This window comes from Battus philenor, unplaced genomic scaffold, assembly GCF_028537555.1.
Source record: "Battus philenor isolate CCGP_79_NKW_IND1 unplaced genomic scaffold, ilBatPhil1.0.hap1 SCAF_29, whole genome shotgun sequence".
Classification (NCBI taxonomy): domain Eukaryota; kingdom Metazoa; phylum Arthropoda; class Insecta; order Lepidoptera; family Papilionidae; genus Battus; species Battus philenor.
In genome coordinates this window covers 5,120,630-5,147,281 of record NW_027181692.1, presented here as the reverse complement: position 1 = coordinate 5,147,281, position 26,652 = coordinate 5,120,630, and the positions used below count along the sequence as shown (strand labels likewise).

Sequence of the window (26,652 nt, the reverse complement as noted above, 5' to 3'; positions counted from 1 at the left end):
AATCTGTCTATCTATCAAAATCCTGGATGTCGGATTTTTTCAAAGCTGGCGTGTACACACATCCGGCATTAAAAAAATACATCTATCAAATTATATAAATTTATAAAGTATTTAAAAAGTCATCAGTCAATATTTTTTTAGTTTAATTTATAACCATTTATAACTGTTAACGAGTTTTTATAATAATTTTTTTTATTAAAACTTTAGTTTTTTTTACTTAACGTTTAAGTCGTGGCCAAAAGTTTTTTGTGTGGCGAAAAGCCGGTAGACGCGGCGTGGGTAAGCCCCCACTAGGTAGGCCGACGATATAGTTAACCCTTTTCCTGACAATGTTAATCTGCAGAGATACATGAAAATTAAAAAAAAAATGTGGCATCAATTTTGAACGCAAATTAATCATTTGTATGTGAATATTTAGGTAATTTCTTAATTTTCGAACGCTTGTTCAATTATTTCCGTTGGCATCCTTGGGTCTTAAAAGTCAAATGGTATGAATATTACTGTAATATTTTAAAAAAAATCTGCCACGTTAAGGGTTAAGGTCGCGGGAAGTCAGTGAAAACGCAAGACCAGTCATCCTGGTGGTCTATGGAAGAAGCCTATGGCTTGTATTGGACTCTTATCGGATGAAAAGAACATTCAACAGATTTAATTATTTTGAGAGTTAAGCCTGAAGGAATTACATATATTGTTGAGTTACAAATGCTATTTATAACATCACTTTAAACGGAATTTTTAAAAAATTAAAAAAAAATAAAGTTATAGCGAAAAAAGTTTCTTTTTGAACTAGGTATTTCAATGACTTTTGCCAAATAATTTTTTTGTTATTATATTCGTCAATTGTCACGATAAATTATATTACTTACTATATGATAATACCAGAACACCCTTTGATGAAGACAAAAATACAAGTTTTAGTATATTGGACATAAAGGTTTAATGTCATAGGAAAAAAACCACAATTCCAGTGTTTATAGTTACGATTTAATAATAAAAATAAAAAGGGAGATATACACAAATTAAAATAAATAAAACTAGGAAACATAGAATAAAAAGCTGCAAAAAGAAAACACAATATTTTGGCACGTCGCGTATTTTAATATGTACAATCTATTTACAACAATTTCACATCACAATCAGCACAGTGGGATTACTATAAAATATTTAAAATTCTAGTATTTATAAACATCTTTAACTTCTATTTTAGGCTACTAAGGAACACAGTTATTTCATGAAACGTCAAACGCGAAAATGGCGCGAAAATTATTTTTTAAAAACATTACACTTTCTATGCATAAATGATTACATAGAAGCACATATTAAATAAAACAAATTCAACTAGCTAAAATAGTCAATAAACAAAAAAACTTTCAATAATTTCTAATGAGGTAAAAATAGATAATTAAAACTAATTCATTATCAAAACATTTAGTACAAAAATTTTTATATTAAACACCGCGAAATTAAAACCGTGTTAAAAAAATGTCACTATAGAATATACATAATTTTAAAACAAATTTATAATCGACTGTGACACACGTAAAATTAATATTTTAATCTATATGTAACCGTACATGTATATGGTACCATAACCGCTCACAACCAACTGATAAAAGTACATATATATGTGTGCAAATTAAAAATGGATATATATTATATAAAAAAATGAATATATATATTAATGATAGTATGTTTACCGCCTATTCCTTTAGTTAAGCTCTCGTATTAAAATGTTAAATTCCGTTGTTTATTTTATAAGCTGTCAAATGTAGGATAAATTTGCTCTTACAAGAAATGTCACACAAAAAAGGCGCGAAAATATCTCTTTTTAAATGTTATATTGTTTATACATACATCATTATTCCACTGCACAAAATCAACATCGAAAATGATTTTTAATTAAAATTTATGGCAAAAAATACTTTAAACATGCTTGCATAAATATTATGATTACATAAATTACTTAGATATTCTTAAGTACCTATATAAGCTTCTATTGATTCTATGATCACGTTCCGAATTTAATTTAGGAACAATAATAAAACAAATAAAATCAGATATGTACGTGATGAATTATTCTCTTTAATATCCCCACAGTTGGGAAAGCGATACACCACAGACCTAGTATGGGCAGATAGATGATAATAAACGTCACAGTCCACAGACGTAATAATCTACAGATAATATTACAATTAATAACTACACTATATTCACCTGGACAGAGTTAATACAACATTCTTTCAAAATTAATTTTGTAACGGGGATAGACGGAGATAATTAGATTGTATAGGGATTGTGGTAAAGATGTGTTTACATAAGGCAATTTTCTAAAGAGCGTGCATGTAACAATTTTGTCATCATCTTTTTAACTGACGTCACAGATTAAGTATAAATAAATCCGAACATGGAAAGTCGAATGGTACACGGGAAAAGTCAACATGAGGGCTAGAAAATATTTCCACAGCATATAATTAACAGATGAAGAATGAAATTTTTCTCCCATGTGAACACATCCTTACATTAACTCTAATAAATCGTGCGTTTACTGGTATTACCTCTGTCCGGAGTTAATTTTGTCCGTTTTGAAATAAATTTATATCACACACTTAGAAATAGTCAGAAAAATATTACAATGGCTCACATATGTAAAAAGGTTTGCAAGCACTGTTTCATACATTTACTTAGTAATTTTGATTAATATCTTATCTCTACAGACATAATATATCGCATTTATATTTCTAAAGTCATTTCATACGTATCATACCCACGAATTGCTAATGCGCTTGACTGTTCATCATCATGCCCTTCCAAAGGTCGCCATACTCCAGCGATCTTCACTGATGCACCTAGTGAGGGGGGGTATCCCATGCCGCGTCTACCTTGTGGTCTTCTCGACCTTTTGGCCCCAACACCATTGGTGCTAGCTACGTGCCCAGATATGTTGACGTCAATTGATTAAAAACAACACTAATTAATCTTTTAGTACATTATAAGAGCGTTTCCAGCGCATTAGTAATCCGGGTATTTTATACAACCTTCTAAGCTCGAACAAGGGCATCAAACCCACAACCTATCATTATCTATTCAGGCACTTCCACACGCCGCAAACACGGCGTACACATATAATTTTTTGTTCATTTTTCTTAGTTATGTATAAAAAAGCACATCTACATTAATCTACAGTTTAGTGTAATTCTTTTTTTTTTGGTATTTTTTTCCAAAATTTTTTCTCTATACTTATTTGACACGTCATATACAATTCTTACAGAGTAACCTTAAAATATATCTGTACATTGTTCGTTATAATAATTTTCATCACCTGCAATCATCATCTTGAGTCATCCGTGTTAATTTACAATAAAAATAAACTGTACAATTATAATTTTACAATATTAATAAAGCGTAAAATCACAATGCATATGTCACAATGAAACGTCAAATTTAATGGCGGGAAAAATAACAACATTATCTGTATTTAAATTCGAACTACATATAGCATTATCGATAGCAACTTTATTATGAAATTTAAAAAATTCAGGCGGTAACTCGACAGTTGTGTTGAATGATGAATAATAATAATAAAATATACAATAGTCGATTCTTAATTAAAATTTTTAATAAAGCATAAAATCACAATGATGACGTTACAAAAAAACGTCAAATAAAATGGCGGAAAATATACAATTATATAATCTGTATTTGACATTAAAATTTGACTGAATTGATAGTACTGTCGTGACGGTTGTGAAAAAATGTGTCCAAATTTTGGCGGGAACATTTTAATTTTAATTATTAATTAATGATTGGTTTAAAATATGAAGACTGCTGAAAGAGCTCTAATTAGGAAGGCAACTGGTTGCAAGGTTTAGAAAATGTCTACACTTTGTAAAAAGAATATGTTATGATGTAATTACAAAATTTTATCTGATCATATATTTAAGTTTTTAAAACAACATATTTTAAATTCTTCTTTCGAATAAACGAAATATCGATAAATATTTTCAATCGCAAGATACCATGTTTCATTTAAATATATTTTAAAACGTCATATTTAATTTTTTGTTAATATACAGGGTGGCCCATAAGTCCTTTGATATGAAAAAAATTTATTAAAATAAAACTAATTACATTATGAATTAAATTTTTATTTACAAAAAAAGCTTAAAAAACGGGAATTATTTTATGAAAATAACATCTTCTAAATGTAATCCGTTGCGATCACGGCACTCTTGCAAACGACGTCTAAAATTGTCGATGACTGCGCGGCACGTCACTGCTGAAATGCTTGTCATTTCTCTGCGGACGTTTTCTTTTAGGGCCTCAATTGACCGCGGGTTTGTGTCGTATACTTTAGCCCTAAGGTAGCCCCACAAAAAGAATCCATCGGGGTCAGATCTGGACTACGTGGAGGCCAGGAAATGTCTCCTCTCTTAGAGATCACTTTGCCAGGAAAAAGTTGACGGATAACGGGCATAGCAGTGTTAGAGGTGTGAGAAGTGGCCCCATCCTGTTGAAACCGCGTTCTGGCATTAAAGCCTGAAAAGTTTTGCAATTCTGGTATGAAAAATTCTTCGATCATAGCCACATATCGCTCCGACGTAACAGTAACTGCGCGCCCTCTGCCATCCTCAAAGAAGTAAGGCCCTAGGGTACCATGGGTTGACATAGCGGCCCAAACAGTCACTTTCGGACTATGTAAGGGCTTCTGATGCTTAAGTTTTGGATTGATGGGGCTCCAATAGCGGCAATTTTGTTTACTAACATGCCCGTTAAGATGGAAATGAGCCTCGTCAGAGAACATTATGTCATTGAAGGAAGTAAACCGATTCAACATTTCATTCGCATAATTTTGTCTTTGAATACCGTCAGTTTTCTTTAATTCTTGAACCAACTGAATTTTGTAAGGGTGCATATGTAAATCTTTCTTCAAAATCCGTTGTAACGATGTCCTGGATACGTTTAATGCTCTGGCGCGCTTACGAGTTGGCTGTGTCGGATTTTCGCGAATAGACTGTGTCACTGTGTCTATGTTTTGTTTCGTACGTGACGTCCTTGGGCGACCCAACCGCGGTTTATCTAACGTCGAACCGGTCTCCTCGAACTTAGCAACCCAGTTCTTAATCGTTTGAAGAGTTGGAGTGTCGTCAAAGTTGTGTAAAACTTTGTGTTTTCGAAATTTACGCCGCGCAACGGTTGCCGAATTGTCATTTTTATAAAACTCGCGCACACAAAACGCACGGTCTGCTCCGGTAAAATGCTCCATCGCGACTAAATTCCCAGAAACCGAAGTTACTCCCATCGCTTCCCCTGCACCGCTCACGCGCGCCCTGTTCGTTTTATTCAAATTTTACTTTTCAAAGGACTTATGGGCCACCCTGTATCTATTGTTATTTATACATGCACGATTTCTTTGTTCTGAATAGGATAAATATTAAAATATCAAATCCATCAATTTATCTGTACGTATAAAACAAAGTTTTATTAAATACACCACTTGATTATATATTTTTTTATTTTATTTTTATTTACCATCCGAATAAGAAATATAATTTATTTTTATGGCAATTTTAAACTCTGAAATCTGGTACATTGACTTATAGGCGGAATGAAACTCACATAACTAGCCAGTTGGTAAGAAAAATAAGATTTAATAAGGTTCTGGAGCGAAGACCACAGACTAACAAGCATAGTTAGTCCATCTAAATGGACAGTCAATTATGTTAAGATAGTGGGTAGATATAGATTGCTTCCAGCTGTGGACTACAATGTGACTATAATGTTGCTATAACGAAATAAACGTGAATTAATAGCTTTGAACCCTGGTTATCCATGTCTAGAAATGTGTCTACCCTGTTATCATGGGGTCAAAAATTAATAACACAAAAGAATAATTAATCGTTCAAGAAAGTTTAGGAAAAGAGATACCATTTGACAGCTAAACATCATAACAATTTTATATTCCAAAAATGCTAGAAATACTTTGGATATCATCACATACATAAAAGTATTTCATTTGACTAATTCCGATTTAAAATTCGAATATAATTTTTGGAATGAGAACTAATTTAAAACGCTATTTATGCTTAAAAACACACTTACGTTACAAAAACGCAAGTATGGCAAAATATTTGGACACTCGCAGAGAAAAAGTCTCGTATTGAATTAACAGTGCGATGGCGTCGCCTAGCTTGTTTGGACTGGAATTCTGTAAACTCGATAACAAATGGTGATGGGTGATGGAAATGTGATGAGAACCACAAAAATAAATAACCACCAAATACTTATTTTAGTTTCGTTAAAATAATCACAAAACTGAAGACGTTAGAGCGAAGACAAGACCAGAAACAAACCAGAGGACAAACACAAAAAATACTTTTTAAACTACACAATTGACAATGATTATAAAATACAGATTATATATACATATTTTGACTAATATAATTTAGAACACACAACTTAATATGTACAGTAATAAGGTCCATTTTTCAATGTTGTCGTTAAATTACAGATTTTATTTTTATTTATTTATGAAATGCGTTGCCGGAAAAAATAACATATTCACATAGAGCAAGTTTTGCCTAATACAGATAATTAATTAAAAAAACACAGCAAAATTTTGGTTTAGAAATAATTTTTAGTATATTTTTTTTCAAAATCAGGCCATTGCAGTATATTTGCTTTTAAATACTCACGGTAACAATTGAATGTGAAAAAATATTTAAAATATGGATTCGTAGTCATAATTTCACAAGGTGCCCACACTACTTATGTAACGTTTTATATTATGTGCGACAGAAATTAGCCGATTATCTCTTTCTAAAGATCGATGTGCAAAATTTATCGCCGGGTACTGTAAATTTATTTACTTTTTCAAACGGCAATTGTTTTAAAAATATGTTATAGATTTATTTAATTGAACGAATCTACTAACTTTGATTTATGAGAACATCTGATATAATACATTTTAGTCAAAAATAAAAACCAATACTTTTAAAGGTCATCAGAATTAAGTAATATGGCATAACTGTCATAGAGGAATATAACTTTTTGCAGCAAGCATTTTCTTTTATCACTAATGTTTAAAGAAAAATGAACCTTATATACAAAGCATAAAGATGTGAAGTCTTAATATGTATTACCTATATAAACTAGGAGTCTATTATAGCTTGAACCCTCGCAGCTTGTTCAGTCTCCTCTCCAAGTCCTCGATACCGGCGTCCTCCTTCGAAGGCCACGGTTCAGGTTTTCTTTCACCGCCTGGTGCCATTTGGAAGTTACCACCAGTTTTACCAGGGCTCTCCGTACTGAAAATAAAAGAAATTATGTTTAATATATATACATAAATAATAATAAATCACTAAATTTGTTACTAAGCGCAAATCTTTTACAGGTTTTCATTATAATTTGAGGAAGGTTTTTATGAAAAAAAAAAAATGTATGGTTCCTAGCTATAGAAGAAAATTGACTGACCTGATGTATTCTGTACTAGCTGCTAGTGCGGAGTTTTGTCCATCGCGATTATTATACAACCAAACGCCAGGAGCAGCCGCCCTGTGGTCTCGGACCTGGAAGTCAGAGCTGAAGTGGCGCGGGGGGGAAGTGAAGTCCAATTGAAGTGGTTGACCTGGACACAGACGAGTAAATGAATTTAATTTTAACACATTGATTATTAGCTGAGATTACTATTATTACATTTATAACAAGACATACATAAGATAATTAAGAACAATTGGTTTGACTTGTGAGTACTCTCTAGGTAATTGAACTGCATGACAAAAGAAGTTGAAAAACATCAAGCCATCTTGTGTAAGGCATTCTGTCTCACCGCTGGCATACCTCTAGCAGAGTTCATTTCTGCATTAACATTTCCATACATACTCTACTTTAGTTTTTCCATTTGTTACAAAGAAAAACAACCTTTTATCAAAGGCAAAGCATTTTAGTTCTGTCTCTCCTGATATTAAGTGACGAGGAGGTCTATAATGCTACATGCTTGCTTAGAAGAAACCTAATCTCTTGACTTATAGACTCTTAGGTTATAGTTAGCTGGAAACAACGACACCAGTGTGTTGTTCCATACCTTGCCTGTTCGCACTATAGATGAAGTAGCAAAACGCATATTTTAGTATGTAGCAAATATTATATTTTACAGTAGGTACAATCGTACTATAAAAATACAATAATACAATAAAAAAGCAAAGTATTATTTTCGTTCTAATTTTTTTTTAAATTTCGAACATACTTGAAATGTTTAGTAACATTTAATTTAAATAGAGAGTAACAAGTTAAATTTGCAGCATTGGTATTTTATCAAGATATACTGGAATTTCTTTTCTACATCGCACGCATATTAAGTGTGATACACATACAACAAGCGCTATTGTACTTCTTGGATATATTCGTACATATAGAGAAAGCGCGATCGCGCTGCTTGGGATTCTTCAAGTGTTTTTTCAATACCGTCTATGACTGAAACGGTTAAATATCTCATGTGCGTCTTGTCAATCACGCTCTTAAGGACAGGACTCTGTGTTTGGCACTAATCGGTGTAACATAACTCTTGAAGATGCCCCATGGAGGGGTGAAACACGTGTTGAGTAATTTGGTGGTGGCGGTTATGTGATTCGCATTGTTTGCCGCATACGCATTTATCAGCGAGTTGGCGGGCGGTCCATTTCATTGCACGACTACCACTGCATGTGCGGAAATGGCTAAATATTGGTCCTTTTCTTACTTAGGATGGACTTCCGCGAGGTAACGCCTGATTCCATTAAATAATCACGCTCTTCCCCATCTCACAAATCTCTGACTCACAATCTCACTCACAAATCTCTGACTGTCTACTGCCTATCTATTCACTTAAACTAGTAGGACTATTGACATGATTATGCCAACATATTTAAAAAAATAAATATATTTCTCACCAGGATGAAGTCTATCATCCATCCTCAGCTCCCCAAAGCCTTCACTGAGCCTTTTCAGGCTCGCGTCAACGCTGGCCTCGGGCCAAGATTCATCAGGCCTCAAGCATCTACCTGACGGCGGGTACCATGGCTTCGAAGGTTTCTCTTCGTCTGATGTTTTTGAGACCTCTGTAAATTATTTAAATTAAGCCATTTACAACTTTGAAATCATCTTTTTTTACGATTATAAAGATTGAAATACACAATACAATAATTAATACACAAACAAACAAAAGTAAAAATATTGATATCATCATCATTTCAGCTTAGACATTAGACATGTGTATTGGGTATTGGCTCTGTTGAAATTATACATGTATACAATAAGAACACATACATCATGGATGCACAGACCGCGGCCCGCCGATCGAATACTGGTGGCCCGCCGACAGCAAAAATGATACTCTCGTACATTCGAAAAATATTGAATTCTATTCCAGAATAAAACCAAAAAAAATTTAATTATCTATACTTCTGGCGGCCGGCCCGCCATCAGTTCATGATTTGCCCGAGTGGCCCCTAGTCTTAATAAGTCTGTGCAACCATAACATACATGAACGAACTCCCCACTGGGTTTGCTCGATGACATACATGAGGTCGGGGGAAGTAGCTGTAGAGCAGCGCCTCTAAATATCGCCACGAAGACCGTCGTGGCGAACTTTGGAGGATACCAGTTGGCAACTGATTGGGTCATTTAAAACCATTTAATATTTTTTTATACTTTATATATTGACAATTTGTGTCGCGATGCAGTTTTGGCTTGTCTATTGTTACATATTATTTCACTGTTACCTAATTTTGTAAAATTATAATTAAATTACCACCATCATTTGCATTTATTTAATTCGTTTATACAGTCCATACGCTCACTAACAATGCCTATTCTATGTGACATAAATAAAGAGGCATGGTACTTTTTAAGGAACTGATGTAGATATAGCTAGAGTCGTTGAGGGCAGCCGGTACCTGGCTACACTCGATTCCCAATCCAACCGGTCCTGCGCACCACAAACATTACGTAATTTTTAGTGCCGCACAGTATAGTTCGTGTCTATTGTAAAACTTGTCACTACAGATATTTCTTAACATTGTCTTCTGTTTTATCTTCTAAATTTAAACATAAGAGAGTACAATAATTTTATTTTATTTTTTAACGATGATAAGAATATAAATAAACTTGTAGCAAGTTCAATGACAGGCAACCATGGCATGGGCAATATTAAAAAAATCTAAAATTAAAATCAGTTCTTAAATAAATCTATTTACCTACATAGATGTATTTTATTTTAAAATTGAATAGGTAACTAATTATTATTCTTTATTTAACTGCGTACTAATTATATTTTTAACAAGGTTGCTTAACTTCAAAATGTTCCAAAATATATATAAATAAAAAAAAATAGATATAATGAAGTAGAATATTAAATAAAACTGTTCAGAATAAAAAAAAAATAGATCGTATAATGAATAAAAAAAAACTTTTACAACAGTTTGCAGCACTAAAAATGTTGCCAACCTAACACTACAAGTTTAGTTGTGCCCATTTAACCTAATATAATAGGTTGTGTTCTTTAATACCAACATAAAACATTTTGTTTGAAGACCTTCATATAGGTTATAGAGAGCAATAATACTATTAATAATTCTATTGTCTGTACTTTTAATCTACTGTTAGGTTATAATACACCAACATTTGTACTACAGTTCGGATGATAACCTCTCAATTTTTTGCTTTTACTATTAATATTATTAAAACCTTAATTAAACCGCATTTTCACTTAAAAATCTTTTACTCTTAAAGAAAATTCTTTTGCACTAGACGAAAATATTTTAGTGGAAGAATAATCTTTTACATTCGAAGAAAAATCTTTTAGACTAGAAGAAAAATCTTTTACGCTGGAAGAATATCCTTTTACACTTAAGTATTTTTCTTAAGTGTAAAAGTAACTTTAAAGTAGCCAAAAATCTTTTACAACATATGAAAAATCTTTAAATGTAGGAGAAAATCTTTTACAATACAAGAAAAGATTTTAATAGCAGAAGAATTTTCTTACTAGCGATTCTTCAATCAGTCATTGTGGATATCTTAGGGGAGGCCTATGGCTTCTAAGGTTGTATTGGCTGACATGATGGTGATGATGATTTTCTTAAACCTACTGGGTAGACGGCACGGTCGTCTCACCTGCAGTCTCAGCACAGGTCTCCGCCACTGCTGTAGGCCTGGCTCGTCCAGATTTCCTCGGCGTAGAATCTTCTAGACTGAGCTCGTTCAACTCCGCCAGCATGCGTTCTTCGCCGTCGAATATGAAGTCTCTTTCCGACTCTTTTCTACGAGACGGCTTATTTGATGGCGGTGATGGCAAATTGTTCTCTGAAATCGAATTTTTAACTTTTTTTCAGACAAAAATGTAAAGGGAAGTGCTCGTTTTAAATTAAAACATCTTGTTTTTGTTAGTTGGTTACGGTTTTTGTTACACACTTTGTATTACTTAAACTGTAATCCATCTTATTTGCATTCACCCTAGTAAAAAAAGTCACAATTATGTAATTTTAATACATAGATGCTTGCTTGGTAAAGTTATAACCATAAAGGATGTAAATCAAAGCAATTTTACAATGAATAGATTCGAAAGTTGATGCATGGAGATTGGAAAACCAAAGTCCTGGAGCATCCAATTTTTTTTAGTTTAAAAATACTCTTTCCCCATATTGTTTTCAGGACAGAGATATACACGCTCCTGCTTTCCCCTTCCCAGTCTAATCCTTTACGATTTCTCTATTTATTCCCTCTTTCATCCTTCATATTTTCTATCATTTAGCATACATTCAACATACAGCATCCACATTACATTCGCGCATTGCCTCCCATCCCACGTTACATCAGTATCATGTAACATAACCGATAATGGTTAATGGAGTCTGAAGCCACAATCCCAAGCAGAGAGGAAAACAATCAGAAAGAAACATAAACAGCTTTTATTGAGAAATAACTCTCCCGACAGACTTTGTACTACCAGTTATCAGCCCTGTCACAAATCATAAAATTAATTAAAGATAATTTCAGAGTGATCACCTTTTTAATTAAATAAATGTGTATTAAATATATTGATTCAGTGACATTTATTGATGCAGTTGTTAAAACATAAAATTAATTTACTGTGTGTGAACGCTCAAAATTCAAATGCGCAATGGATCTATATTATTTTTTTAATCTGTTTTTTTTCCTTAAGAACCTTCTACTTCAAGTTATGGCGTGATTGAACACAGATAATAAAAAAGAGAAAGTTTTACAACCCACCTTTATCTCTAACTGCAGCACCTGGTCTTCTCTCCGCTCTTCCAGGAGTTCCTCCACCCGATGGAGGCGGAGTGTCCAGGAGTTCCTTTAGCTCCTGCTCCAGCTCGGACATGTCAATGTCGTCTACGGTGGTGCCGAGGGCCTTCTCCACCTCGTTATATGTGTCCAGCACCTATATATATATTCCAAGTTTATATCATTATCATGTCAGCCTACAGATGCCAACTGCAAGGCATAGGCTACCTTAACTACATCGGTTCCCTAGTAGGGGGCTTACCCAAGCTGCGTCTACCGTAACTATATATATCTAATGATATTATTTAAGTATTAACACAAATATAATAGTCGTTATTACTAATAAATTCAATTATCATTAACTAAAAAAAGAATAAGGAGAACCATGGATGGACATAAGTAACCGAAATAAACCAGCGGAATGACAAGTTGAAGTGAAAATGGACTGACCACAGAAATAATGGCCATTAGGATCTTAAGGTTCTGGGGGTGGAGACCACAGACCAGAAAGTGTAATGTACATCCACTTACAAGGTAGACAGATTGTTAAAGTTGTGGAACCCGTTCTATTGGGATCTACAGGAGCAATGTTAATTCAGCCCTTGGACATCTACTGGATGAAATTCATTAAAACTATAACTTACATCTCTTAACTCATCCATTGTATTGAAAACAGAATCTTCTTCCAAACCACCTTCCTTCATGGTTTGCTTCATCGCTTGGGAGCTTGTTCTGTAACAAGAAAAACAATATGCATCATTACCACATATGGTGACAGGGCAGTTAGGGAATAACCACAGATAATTTATAAAAAAAAATTAGTAACTCTTTATTTAAACTACCTTCATAGCATTTAGTATTACAGTGTTTATAATTGTAATTTATCTATATTTATTTTACAAAAAAGAGCTATTCTGGCTATTTATAACTCCTAAACTAGAGATTCTCTAACATGTTTTTTAAAGGAATTCGTATCCTAATATTTAACTCTCAATATATATTTAATAACATATTATTTATGCGCCAAAATTTACAATCTATATGTAATATATAATGTATACGGTATGCGTGTACACATACATAATAAAGATCCACGAAATATATTAGACGTTCCTTTTCTTAGTTTCAAAATTTAAAATTACAAGGTATATTATTAAATAATTCCTATAATAGTATTCATGAGTTTGTTGGCTATTTTACATGATTTATATTATATAGTACAAATTAAAAAAAAAATAATTTTGAATACATGGCCTGACAATCTTTTTTTTTTAAATAACATCAATGCAATATCAATTTTGTCGATTGTTAACAAAAGTGTGCCATAGACTATTGTAAATTTATTAGTATAAGATTCTTAACAGTATTAGGCTGTTCGATGCAATAATAAATAAAATATACAAATAGGTTATTGTCCCATAAATCAACGTCAAAACCCAAATGGTGGACCAAATTGGGTTCTTTAGAAATCATAAAATGAATAACCATTTAGTAGTCAACTGCACATGAGTTTAAAATACTTTCCGATGTAACGTCTAAATTATCATGTAATAAATGTAAGAAGTTTATTTACCTAAAACTTGTTATAAATCATATTACATTATAAAGGATTTTTGAAAGATAATAAAGCTTGGAAATAAATTGCTTTAACAATAAAAAAAATTGACATCTATAAGGCAGCGACTGACAATGCTTCAATATAACATCCAAAACTCGGCATCATATAGTAGTTTGCATTTCAAAATCTTACATAACATAAGAGGTGAACAACCCAGTTTATCTCTTCAATATGTCTTACCTGTATGTATCAACAATGGCTGCATTTGAGTCAACCTCTCTCATCTGGTGGAGAAGAAGTCGCACATTCTCCAGAGCAGCTTCACAGCGCTGGGCACGCGCTGATATCTTGTGCTTCCTTCGCAAGTGGTTTTTAGCCTGTTTTTACAAAACACAGCATAAATTATAATATCTCTTAGCTTCATTGGCAAGATCAGTCGCTCAACAAACCATGGAACGGTTTACACTCGGGATTCGTCTAAAAGATAGACATTCTTAGACAAACAAAAGTAACAGACGTGGCGTACTGATGACCACTGAGGCCTTAAGATAAAATTTATTTATTCAAATTTCGAATTTTAAACAGGACTCACATTTATAGTTAACTTTTTAATTTTTCTTAATTTTGACGATACTCTGCTTCACAAGGTGTTATACTGGTGGAGAAGAAGCACGAAAAACTCCAAATCACATCTCTTGAGCTCTTTCTACCACTACTGTGGGTGGACAGGGTCAATATTTTACATTATTAAATTTAAAATAAATTAATTATTATTTTCTTTCTCTTTCATCACCTTCCTTCTTTCACATTATTCGTCTTTCTTGTTTATGTTTCATTACCTTCCATGAATCATCTTTAATTACTCATCACCGTTTCTAATGTATCACAGTTTATTTTTGTTTCTTTTTCATTCTTTATCATGTTGCAGTATCACAGAATTGGTTTGTAATTATTAATGACTAACTTTATGTTTTAAGATAGCACCTTTTTTTAACAACAATTTATAATAATTCCTTTTTTTGTCTTACCCTACTTCTTACTATTCTAAATCTTTGTCTTGCTTATTATATACTGCACAATCTTCTTGCAGTACCCCAAGAATGTGGGGCAACTATCATTGTCGCCCTCAAGAAATGGCAATGCTTTCTTACTCTATTTGCTTCCCCAGCTCCATATCGCAGATAGACTGAAGTCCTCCAAACACAGAACATTTGACTTAGTGATTGGATCCTGTTGGAGATCTATGGTAGAGGCCTATGTCCAGCAGTAAACATTCTATGACTGAAATGGTGATGATAGTCACGGCACTGGTGTAACCCAGTGTATCCGACTAGAAGACAACGCCGTTAGTTCTTAGGCCTATCATGTCGTGGGTATTTTGGGTGGTGGCCTTGAACTGTGTATAACCTCAGCAACTGTCAGATGGACGAATATTTTTTCTACACTTAAATAGCCATAAATAAACAGTCAAACTTACAGTTTACTGAGTCCAAATTAAAAAATTACCAATATACAGGGTGATTATATAACTGTATCATACACTTTAAAAGATGGGTGAATAGCTCATTTGCTGAAAAATCACTTTCAAATATGGTACATTCATTTATTTTTTGTGTTGGAATGCGACAGGCTAATTAACTTCTATCAGTAAAAAGTCTGAATAATTTTAATATGTAGTTCTTACTATTTTATCATTACATTATTTATTTACAATGAAACCATTGATTATTAGATAAGATGTACCACAGATTAACTGACAGCAAATGAACTATATCACCCATTTAAAGCTCTATCACCTATTTCCATAAGTAACACTTACAGCTAATTTGTTGCCTAACTTCAAGGCAGCTCTGGCTTCTGTGTCTGCTGCAATCAGCTCCTTGCCGAGGCGCTCCACATCAGCCTCGAGCTTGGCTTCCGCTGACGTCAGTTTAACAAGCGCCTCGTCAGCTTCGGTCACTGCTGTCACCTTTTTGTTTGACTCCGCTGGAAAATAAATATATTTTATTAACATAATGATAATGTAACCTCTCTCTTTCAGTCGTGTAATTAAAAAGCTTGCAAGGGTGTGTATTAATTAAAGATATTATATATTATAAATGAGATTGTAACGCCAGACAACAGACAATTGTAAGGACAGAGCGTTACAGTTACAAGCGAATCAGCTCTCATACGAATTCAGTGAACAATAGGGCAGAGCGAGAGGCCCTCAATAGTGGGGGCCAACAAAAAAAAGGGTGGAAGGTGGACATTTCTAAAATTGTAGAAAAATACTGTACAATCAAGGCAATAAAGCAGGGATGATTAAAACTAAAATAGGCCTTCACTTTTGGTGTAGCAGAGGTCCAAATCAGAGAACAATATAATAGTTTCATTATTATTATTTCATAGCACTCTTTTCAAGCATTAAAAAATTAAGATTTTTTTAAATGCACCTTTTTTATAAGAGAGTATTTACTTCTAATTTTAAAATTAAATTGTATATCTTTTGCAGTTTTATCATAATTATCATGTACATGTGCGAGTCCATCTCTACTTGCCATTGTGCCCAATAACACAAAAAACGCTACAGATCACATTAAAAATGAAATAATGAAGATAAATAGACACAGACAGCACAGCAGCACGTTTTTTGGTTATACCATAGATGCAGGCAACTTTCAATCAGTCCTATTAAGAAATCTGTGGGGAAGGTCCAAATCTAGTTGGAGATGTTCTATTGCTGAAATGATTTTTTTTTACTTCGCAATTTTCACTGTGGGGGATCTCAACCAGTTCCATGATTCCTTTCTTAGGGAGGGTTTCTTGAGAAATTGTTTAACACCTGCTGTCAGACTAAGGCCATTAAGCTGTGGCTCCAGTAGCAGCTTCATGTTTTAAATAGCGAAGTTATTGGTTACTTGACTTCCTCCCAATTATCAGTTTTGATTGTTTTATGGCCGGGTTTATTCTGTCCCATTATCCTTTTGTATCCAGTTATGGAAATGGCAAGGTTAGTTTATTGTCCTATTAGTAGTCTTCTGCTTTAACCCAAGAAGAGAGGCTGTGGTGATATTCTTCAAGATAGACCCCGCAACCATATAGAATAAATAATCATTATGATGGTAATGATGACCATAAAAATAAAACAAAATTGCATACCCAATTTTACTACATCTCCTTTTTTAACAGCCGCCCCTTGTGATACCAAATATCCAAGAATAATCTCGAATGTCTCTCGGCTCCCATTCCATTGACTGCATTTCATCAGTTCATCAATGGTACCTATGTGCGGTTCACCTGCTGGAAAGTCATTCAAGAAGTTGGTGGCTTGCTCCTGTAAGTTTACAAAATGATTGGTCAAGAACTAAACCCATAAATTAGTGAACAGCATGCTCTAACCTTATTATATTGAGCTACCAGGGTCTTAAAAACAAAATACCATGTAAATTAAGTTTGCTAAACATAGCCTAGTCATAAAGTGACATGGCAAAGGTTTTAACCAGTGCAAGTCTGAAACACATCATTGCCCTCGTAAAGGCAAGTAAGTGAAGGCATTTTGTAACCTCAGTGTAAATGAAGTCAAAACCTAACTGAGAAGATCACACTCACAGTTTATATAAACAGTCTAGCTGTGCCAATGATTTTATTCATGTCGAATTTAACAAAAAAATCATTAAGTGTTTTATTTTTGATTAAGAATTTTTCTAAAATAAAAGTAGCCTATCTAACACATTGCATGAGCTACCTGCCTGTATAAATCCGGTCAAAATCAGTCAAGCTATTTCAGAGATTACCCAGAACAAACAAACAGACAGACAGACAAAATATTGGGGGGTCTGGAATGTTAAGTAGCTATCTTAAGTTAACACAACTACATTTTTAATAAGTTTTTATTTCTAATCAACAATATATTCCCCTTTGTTATCAACAACCTTCTGTCATCTACACACAATACACAAATATAGTACACAACATTGTCAACAGAAATGACATTACTTTCAAGTCCCTCTAATATTTAAAAAAATGTCATTTTGGTATATGCACCACATATTCATAAGCATCTAATAGAAATTATTTTAATATAACAAACAGACACACAAATTTTATTTCTTTGTAAAGATTATGCCACAAGTTTACTTCTTTAGTTTGCAAGTCAAATCAATTAGGGATATAATCATTATATGGCTCACTGGTTGCTATTATTAAATAATGATTACAGTGGAACTTTTGATAAATTCATAAAAAAGTGTTTATTCACTAACAACTCTGAGTTACATATTGACATCAATTTCCAATTTGTTTGTTAGGTTGTGTCTAAGACTTAGGTTTCTTAGAAACTTTTCATTCTACTCTATCTCTACAAACTCTTCTCCAACCACTAAGTCATCCTCCCATAATATGACTTGCCTGCTCTTGCTATTCCTTTTTCTATTCCCGAGGTACCAGTCTGTGATATCCTTTGATCACTTATCTCTTTACAATAAAATTGAATTATTTAAAACACAATGAATAAAAACAGTCAATTCATTACTGCACTAAGCCTGAGCGTGTTCACAGTACAACAAAAGTTACCTTCACAGCACTTTCAAGGACAAATCGCTGTGTTGACTCTATGCTTGCTTTGGGCAGCCCATCATGATCCAGCTGCTGCCTCGCTGGTAGCAATGACAACATGGTTGACACTGCAAACACAGCAGGCCTGAATGCCATCCTTGCACTCCAATGGACCCAGCCCTCAGGGCCATTGTGAAGAATCTGTAGATATTTTGTTATAGGTGACAATTCACCATTTCTGTAACATAAAAAGTGGTGATACAATATTTCTATAAATAAATATCTTTTCTATATATTAACACAAGAACACCTAGTAGAAAACTACATCTATTCATTGATATGAAAATACATCCAAGACCCTAGACTTCCAATGGCCTTAAAAATCTTTACTCAAATTTGTTAGTTTTCTATTAATGAAATAATGAAATTGTATTTCTTTTGATGATATTGTGAGTTTATATGTATCATAACTAGTCAAGTTTCATAAATCTGAGACTTCTTTTTTAAAAAGTTACACAAGAATATATAGGTGTTATCCTATTGTTTAACTTATCTAAGAGTCGATTTAAGATTTGAGAGCCTTAGCTAGTACTCTGGTGAGCAGGAATTCCCCCGGAGCCAAAACTCGGAACTGATGCTATTACCATCCGATATCCCTCAACTCGTTCTTAAATTGAGTTTCTTGGAAGGGACATCATATATTTACATTGTTTTGCAGACAGCTTATTTCGCAAAGTAAGGTCTAAGTAATTGATATAACTTCTTGCCTAGTTTGCACATTATTCTCTAGTAAGCCATTCGCTGTTCTGCTACAAATTTGTTTAAGAACATCACTAATTTTTAGAGGGTGTGTTAGTATTAAAAACATTTTCAGCAATAACCATATAGTTCCAGTCCTGTAAATTCCCCATGATCCTTTATTATTATTATTTTTTTAAACTAGTCAAATAATATGCAAATAAAATTAAAAAGTGGCTTATAAAAAAATTAAAGAGTTATGAAAAAATTTTCAGTAATTTCAAATCATTAATTAAAATTTTGATTTCTAGTAATTATTTATAAGAGAATAAGAATAATAACATAATAAAGAATATTATAACTAAAGGTAAAGGATATGTAAATATTTAAAAAAATTAATCACGCAGATCTTTAATTTACAAGTTCAGTACAAAAATAAAAAAGCAGTGGTTAATGAAAAAGTATTGCATGGGTGCCATTTTAAGATTAGCCTTCATATTAAAAAAAAGCAAATGAAAGCCTCCATCTAATTAGAAGAATTCCATTTAAATTTCTTCTCCACCCACCACATACAGATTTAGCCACCAGCAGCTATTAACTATTCACAGATATCACAAAGATGTTCCATTACACTCAAATAGAGAAGCTTTTGAAACTTGACAAATACATTGAAATTGTCTTCATAATTCAACATCATCATGTCAGCCAATAAATTCTTACTGTAAAGCATAGGCCTCCCCTAAAGATCATCATGATGACCTGCATTCAGAGACTTTTTCCAACCTTTCCAACAAATCCACCAGGTAGGGACTCTACCCATGCCACTTCTAGTGAAACTTATTTAAATAAATGCAAATAAAAAAAAGTGTAGTTTTTTCCTGTCTGGGTGAACATTATTTTTTCATTTATGTATCCCACAGAAATGAGAAAGCAGAGTACTGAAGGTGCTTTACTTATGCAACTTATCTAGAAGACTCCATTGAAACTTCTACTCTGTTTGTTACATTACATTACAAGATTGAGGTGTAATGGTACATTGGAATATAAAAGTACCACTCTTACAGAAGATTATGATAATACATAAAGTTTAATTTCTAAAAAAAAAATTTAAATAAGATTATTATAACTTGAATAACCAAAATGTGCAAATCATTACAACTATGTAAAAATTATTAAGCTTGTTAAAAGATATATAAGAATACTTAAAATAAATCAAGTTGATACTTATTGTGATGTAAATAATTAAAACCGTTTTGTATTAAATATCTGGAAGTCAAAATCAGTGCAATCGATAATTACGTTGCAACCTAGTAAACAAAGAACTAAGGAATTTGGCGCAATTTCAAAATCGCGAAACAGCTACGTAACTTCAAGGTTAAACCCAAAAACGGTCTATAACAGGTGATGTTTTGAATTTTATTGGTGTAAGAAGGTTTAGATACCTAAACATTTCTTCAATAACGATGTCAACACATGCGGCGGTCCGACCTTTCCTCTGAAACGCACTTTTTACATCAGCCGCTGATACTACAGGATCGGTTTTATAGCGACACCACTGCCGCACTATATCAGACCAGAACTTCATCTTCATGTCCCAGGACTCTGGGTTCGCTGACTTAATCCTGAACGGCGCAAATAATGCGTTCATTCGAACGTCGTCCGACCAGCATTGTGGAAGCTTATCGTACGGCATTTGTGTGTCCGTTAGGCCCATGTCGGGTATTTAATCCTCTCGATTTAACTTCTAAGAAATTATTTTTTGTTCACTACTAATTTAAAATTAAAAGAAAACTAAACAAAAAACCACGCACAATACTCAAATATTTTTTGACGTATTGAAAATACAGGGCTACAGAATAAACAAATAAACGTGATACGTGCACAGATATTAAATTGCAAATATCATTTAAGTAATGTGTTGACTAAAATCCCTACTTTAAATAAATTAAATGAATAGTTTTTTAACAAATGTATGTTAAATATGTTAGTTATTGGTATGATATCTCGAGCTAATAGAAAATTGGGTAGAAAGAAGACGATGGTGTAGATAGTTAGAATTTACGTATGTATTTATGAATGTGGTCTCTTATTCTCTGTAAATTCCAGAAATACAAACAATATGTCAGGGCAGCGAGTTAATTTGACCAGCAACTTGCAGGAATCTGTCTCTATTGTTTCGGGTGATAGATGGTTCAAAATGGAGAACTTTCATATTTCATTTAGAAATGGAATCTGTGGATAAGTACAGCCAAAAGAATGAGAGAAGATGGTTTTGAGCATTGTAGGAGTATAAAAGAAAAAGAAAAAGCTTGATGGTAACACTTTTGTAATAGTAAAAAAGACAAGTAAGTCATCAACAAATTGTGGCAGCTAGAGGCCGTACAATTTCTGTCGCTTTTGCATTATAATTTGTATACGCGATTTTAATTGGCATTTAGATTTCCTATAAATGAACTAAGCAAGCTGGAAATCAAAAAAAATATGAAGGTATAAATAAGGACATATGAGACTTTCAAAAGATTATATGTTATTTCATGATTTACTATTTAAAAAAAATACATAGTATAATTTGTTACTTTTATGACAATTAAGCTATAGACATTTTTAACTCTCCTTACTATTTACTTTATTACTCATGCAACTATACTTACTTTAAATTAAGCTACTATGACTTTAATTATCGTATTATGTTTAACTTTATTTGTATAAACTTTCCGAACGCATGTTTATCTGTCATTCTATTCGTGACTTTTACCCATAGTTATACTTTATGAACTCGAAACCATCATACGGTGTGACGCCAAAAAATACCGTAGATTTTACAGACAGTTTCAAGATTTTCTATAAGAATCTAAATTAAAGTGACGCTACATTGTTAAGGATCTTTAATTTGTAAGTATTTTTTTGTATTTGGTTTATGACGATATCAAAAACGTATTACTCTCATATTTAAGTAGGTTGTCAGGTATGTTTCGTCCCACTTTTTGTTAGCAATTATGAAAAGTATTGTGCGAGTATTATTCGCAATGCGATATCCTTGTCTCGCAGTCCAACTTACTTGTAATCAGCATTTGTTAGCTAGATAAGTACTTAGTTGAATAATAAAACGCTATGCTTCTTTTAAACAGTGAAGTAACACATTTTAAATAACTGAGTTAACTGTAAATAGATATAAAATGTTTCAATTAAATAATAATTAATTTTATGTGTTATAAGACATTTGATACGAGATAGCTTTTTGAACCAACAACTTGTTTAATTGTACACAATAAAAATATAATGATTGTTTATGTAATATTTGAAAAAAATGTATTATATAACAAATAAAATGATAAAATACGATTGCCACTGAGTTATATAGTGGATAAGTAAACCACCTAAGAAACGGATGATTTTTGTTTATCATAAATCTTAAAGTTGTCTTGTACAAATATGTGTATCTTATCTATAATTTTAATTAAACAGACTTCATTACTGATATGTTAAAGATCACATATCAATGTTTTTATAATATTTAATCAATGCATAGCGTATATATATATAAACTGTAATTCATTTCTTCAACACATATATAGTTATAAGTCAGTTAGGTTTGAATGTACAAGTCATTAATCAACAAAAAGTTTTTACATGTATTTCCAATTACTCTGTATCAAATGGTGCTGAAAATTGTTACAATAATTTTATTATTATTGGAATGTAACAGGTCAATTAGTTCTGGCAATACATAGCTTTCAAGGACAGATAATATTTAATTTTAATGTGTAGTAATCTGAATTTTTAAAATACTCTTTCTTGCTTGCATTGGTTTCTGGGTATGGATATTTCTGGATATTACCTGATAGGAAATGAACTTTACATTCTTTTTTTTGAGGCTTTTATATCTTTTCCAATCATCCTGATTAATGTTACAATAATTATGCTTTTTCTATTAAACTGTGATAAAGCAATAACATATGGCAGTACAAAGACTGCAGGGACAGAAAGTAAATATCTTTTATTTTAAAATTTATTATTATGTATTTTGATATGGCTTTTTCTTACTGTATTATGATATTTATTACTTTTGAAACCATTGATTTAAGGTAAGAGTGTATTATATTAGGGGGACTGGAAAGTAATGTCACTTTCTTAAGTTAAATTCACACAACTACATTTTAACAAGTTTTTATTGCTAATCAAAAATATATTCACCTTAGTTATCAACAACCTTTTGCCATCATTTAGAATACAAATTTTCAATGCTAGAGTTTTTCTGTAGAATATGTCAAAGGAAACATCTTCTACTTTCTAGTCCCCCTAATACATCATTCATCCTAAATAAGAAAGGACCAATATCTAGCCACCTCCGCACATGCAGTGGTTGTCGTGTGACAAACAGTAAACACCGGTGTTTAGCACTAATCTGTGTAACAACTCCTGAAGATGCCCCGTGGAGGGGTGAAACACGTGTCGAGTGAGTTTACGGTGGCGGTTGTGTAGTTGGCATTGTCTGTCGCATGCGCGTTTGCGAGCGGGCTGGCGGGCGGTGCACTTTCATGCACGACAACCACTGCATGTGCGGAGGTGGCTAGATATTGGTCCTTTCTTATTTAGGATGGACTTCCGCAATGTAACGCCTGAATCCATTAAACATCATTCATCCCTTCAAAGCTAAACCAATAAAAAATATTTATTTATTTGGCAAGCACACATATAGCCAATACATTAAGATTTTCTAAGAAAACTATTGAATCTGAAAATTACCACTTTACAAGTGTCTTGTATATACCATATATGGTTCACTTAATGGTAAAATGATATCTAGATGACATAGTTACAAACCATTCCTATAACAGAATTAAAATAATTAGGGTTCAGCTAGTGTAGGCGCCCTCCATCTGAAATCTCCCCTTGAGACCCCTTGAATGGTTTTTTTGTTCATGTTGAAATCATTCAAGGTCTAACCTTTTTTTGTGGCTTCTCTCAATAGTAATTCCTAACATTTTCTGTATTTCCGCAATGCCTGCTCAACTAAAATTTTGGTTTCAACTAAGTTCAATTAAGTTGTGGGAGCAGTTTGTTTGCAACAAGATTTTTTTTATATTCTTCAATTTTAGTTTGGACTTTTAACCTTTTTCGGACAAGGCAACCACCTAAAGGAAAAGAGGAAGATAACTTAGTTCCTGTAAAGAGTCTTGGTATATACAAATTTTTTAAATAGGAAAGTAAGACCATGTAAATAACGCTATAGTGGTATGAATTTGTTGCGGACTTTCTCAGATAGATGATGACAATGAGGTGAACATTGTAATCAATTAATTCTCATTGTCATGTCAGAGTGCTTCATGTTAGTCTTGGTATAGGCAGTTAAGTTTTAGGGCTCTTTCAGAAGCCTCGGCTCAAAAACGGTAGATTAAATATAAAATTATCTTAATTTCTTGAATATCCACTATTTGGTTTCATATATATATCTCTTTATAAGAAATCCATTTGTATTAATGCATTTATCTTCTAAATATAATATTTTAAATCGCATCATTTCAAAGTATATTCAATAACAAGAGAGGAATATTTTAAACAGTTGAGTGACGCTTTTAAAATTATTCTTTTCATATTTAAATTATTTGACGTGTGTAACATATTGTATTATATTATGTCACTATTGCTTATGGCTTTGTTCGAGAACAGTTTGCATTTCAAAGATATAATATCCGGTTTCAGTGAATACATATTGTTTGTATAAATATATTTGAAGATACATAGTAATTATTGCAAACAATGAAAGAATTTTATTAGTTTTATTATTATGTAAACCATACTCTGTCAATTTCACTATTGTATGGGCAGATAGTCAACAGTTACACAGAGATATAATGATGCATTTACACATAACTTCAGTTTATCTTGACGAACCATGGTCTAGGCATGGGAATTCTTTATGAGATCAAAACAGAAGTTAAGAGATCCAGAAAAAAAGTAACCTGTATAGCTTAGTGGATTTGAAAGTTGAAGTGGCACTAGGCAGGCCACATCATGCAGAATATGTCACCGTTAGAGCTTAAGGTTCTGGAGTGAAAACTAACGGGTATGCGCAGTATAGAACATCCACTAACAATACAGACCTATTCATACTTGTTAATGTAAACATAGGCTTCAGCCATACGTTTCAAACAAGAACTCCTGCATCCACCATCTTCCTACAACTATAATACTAATTAATTAAAATAATCATTGCAGTAAAATGTTTTTTAAATCTGTAAATAAATATGAACTGTCAAATGTGTAGTAACCACAATTTTTTTTTTAATTTTGTCATTGCCTTAGGGAGGATGCTCTGAAACAAAAATAGAATATTTTTCTAATTAATGAAGTGAAACTTTACGACTACCAAGTTGCTGGAAGCATAGAGTCTTTACTCTTTAAAAAAAGATAGGGTTTTAATTTATTCACTATATTAATTAGGAATTGTTAACAAAATTTAAAATATTGCATAGAAACACGTAAAAAAAAAGATATAGAACATATTGCTATTGGATAAAAGACAATTATAACATGAGTATTGTTAAAAAAAAGATAAAAGATCAGATCTACCAAGTGCCCGTGGCTAAGGACAGTCAACATCTTATGGGTTTCGTCAATCCCGATGGGCATTACGAATTTAAACGGATGCCCTTCGGGCGGACAAATGCACCAGCTGTCTTTCAGCGGATAATAAATAAGATCCTTGGAAGCAAAAGATACCAATATGCTTTAGCATATCTAGACCATGTGTTGATACCTGACAAGAATGCGTATGAGATGTTTGAACGACTTGAGAAAATTTTGAAATTGTCACAATGCCGTTTCTTCGATATTAAAGTCGACTATCTGGGATATGAGGTATCTGCAGAAGGTAAACAGCCCGGTAGCGCAGAAACTCAAGCCGTCAAAGCATTTCCAACACTTCGTAATGTGCACGAAGTTCGCCAGTTTCTTGCCCTAACGGGATACTATCGCAAGTTCATCCAAGATTCTGGATTGAATGGCCGACCATTAACTTATCTGCTGAAAAAAGATTCTGCCTGGTTGTGGGCCAAGGAACAAGAGAATGCGTTTTCGCTGCTCAAACAAAACCTTGTAGACAGGCCTGTTTTAGCTCTTGATGATCTCTTGGCATAGGGAGGGGGTCTTAATGCAGTGGCAAAAAGAGACGTGACTATTAAAACCAGTCTATTTTACCAGGCAGACCACACCTGAGGAAAAGCATCTTCATTCCTATGAGCTTAAAATACTGGCTGTCGTGTGCTCCTTGAAGAAATTTAGAGTATACTTGATGGGTATGCACTTTAAAATTTGTACAGATTGCGCGGCTTTTACAACCGTCTTGACAAAAGGAGATTTGCTGCCGCGGATAGCAAGGTGGTGGTTACAAATCTCTGAATTTACTTTTGACTATTACAATATCGTCCTGGCGTCCAAATGTCACATGTTACACTCTTAGTAGAAATACAACACTATCCGTTACAGCAGATGATAATCCATGTATTAATATTTATAAAATAGAACAGGAAATCTGGTTTCTT

The 26,652-nt window shown here is 33.0% G+C and overlaps 2 protein-coding genes across 2 annotated transcripts in view; one reads left to right on the top strand and one right to left on the bottom strand.

Moving 5' to 3' along the window:
- Window positions 1-7,128: 7,128 nt before the first annotated feature.
- Window positions 7,129-20,905, bottom strand: LOC137926292 (charged multivesicular body protein 7). Its single transcript, XM_068769891.1, has 11 exons — window positions 20,551-20,905; window positions 18,389-18,608; window positions 16,976-17,150; window positions 15,654-15,820; window positions 14,075-14,211; window positions 12,921-13,008; window positions 12,262-12,433; window positions 11,146-11,334; window positions 8,925-9,092; window positions 7,471-7,624; window positions 7,129-7,304 (listed from the first exon to the last, which is right to left on the bottom strand). Exons 1-11 carry the CDS (start codon window positions 20,820-20,822, stop codon window positions 7,160-7,162), a joined length of 1,887 nt encoding a protein of 628 aa, XP_068625992.1. The 5' UTR covers window positions 20,823-20,905; the 3' UTR covers window positions 7,129-7,159.
- A 992-nt stretch (window positions 20,906-21,897) lies between these two features.
- fbl (pantothenate kinase 3 fbl) overlaps window positions 21,898-26,652 on the top strand; it is a 71,653-nt gene continuing 66,898 nt past the window's right edge. Inside the window, exon 1 of the mRNA XM_068769788.1 lies at window positions 21,898-22,000. The gene's annotated coding sequence lies outside the window, so the exon portion shown is untranslated. The remainder of the gene's footprint in view (window positions 22,001-26,652) is intronic.

Bases quoted from the DNA above. Each gene is read 5' to 3' on its own strand.
- LOC137926292 (XM_068769891.1), bottom strand. From the start codon at position 20,822: ATGGGCCTAACGGACACACAAATGCCGTACGATAAGCTTCCACAATGC. The intron at 18,609-20,550 runs GTATCTAAACCT...TTTATGTTACAG, and splicing joins GTTATTGAAGAAATGTTTAG to AAATGGTGAATTGTCACCTA. The intron at 11,335-12,261 runs GTGGGTTGTAAA...ATTCGATTTCAG, and splicing joins TGCTGCAGTTAGAGATAAAG to AGAACAATTTGCCATCACCG.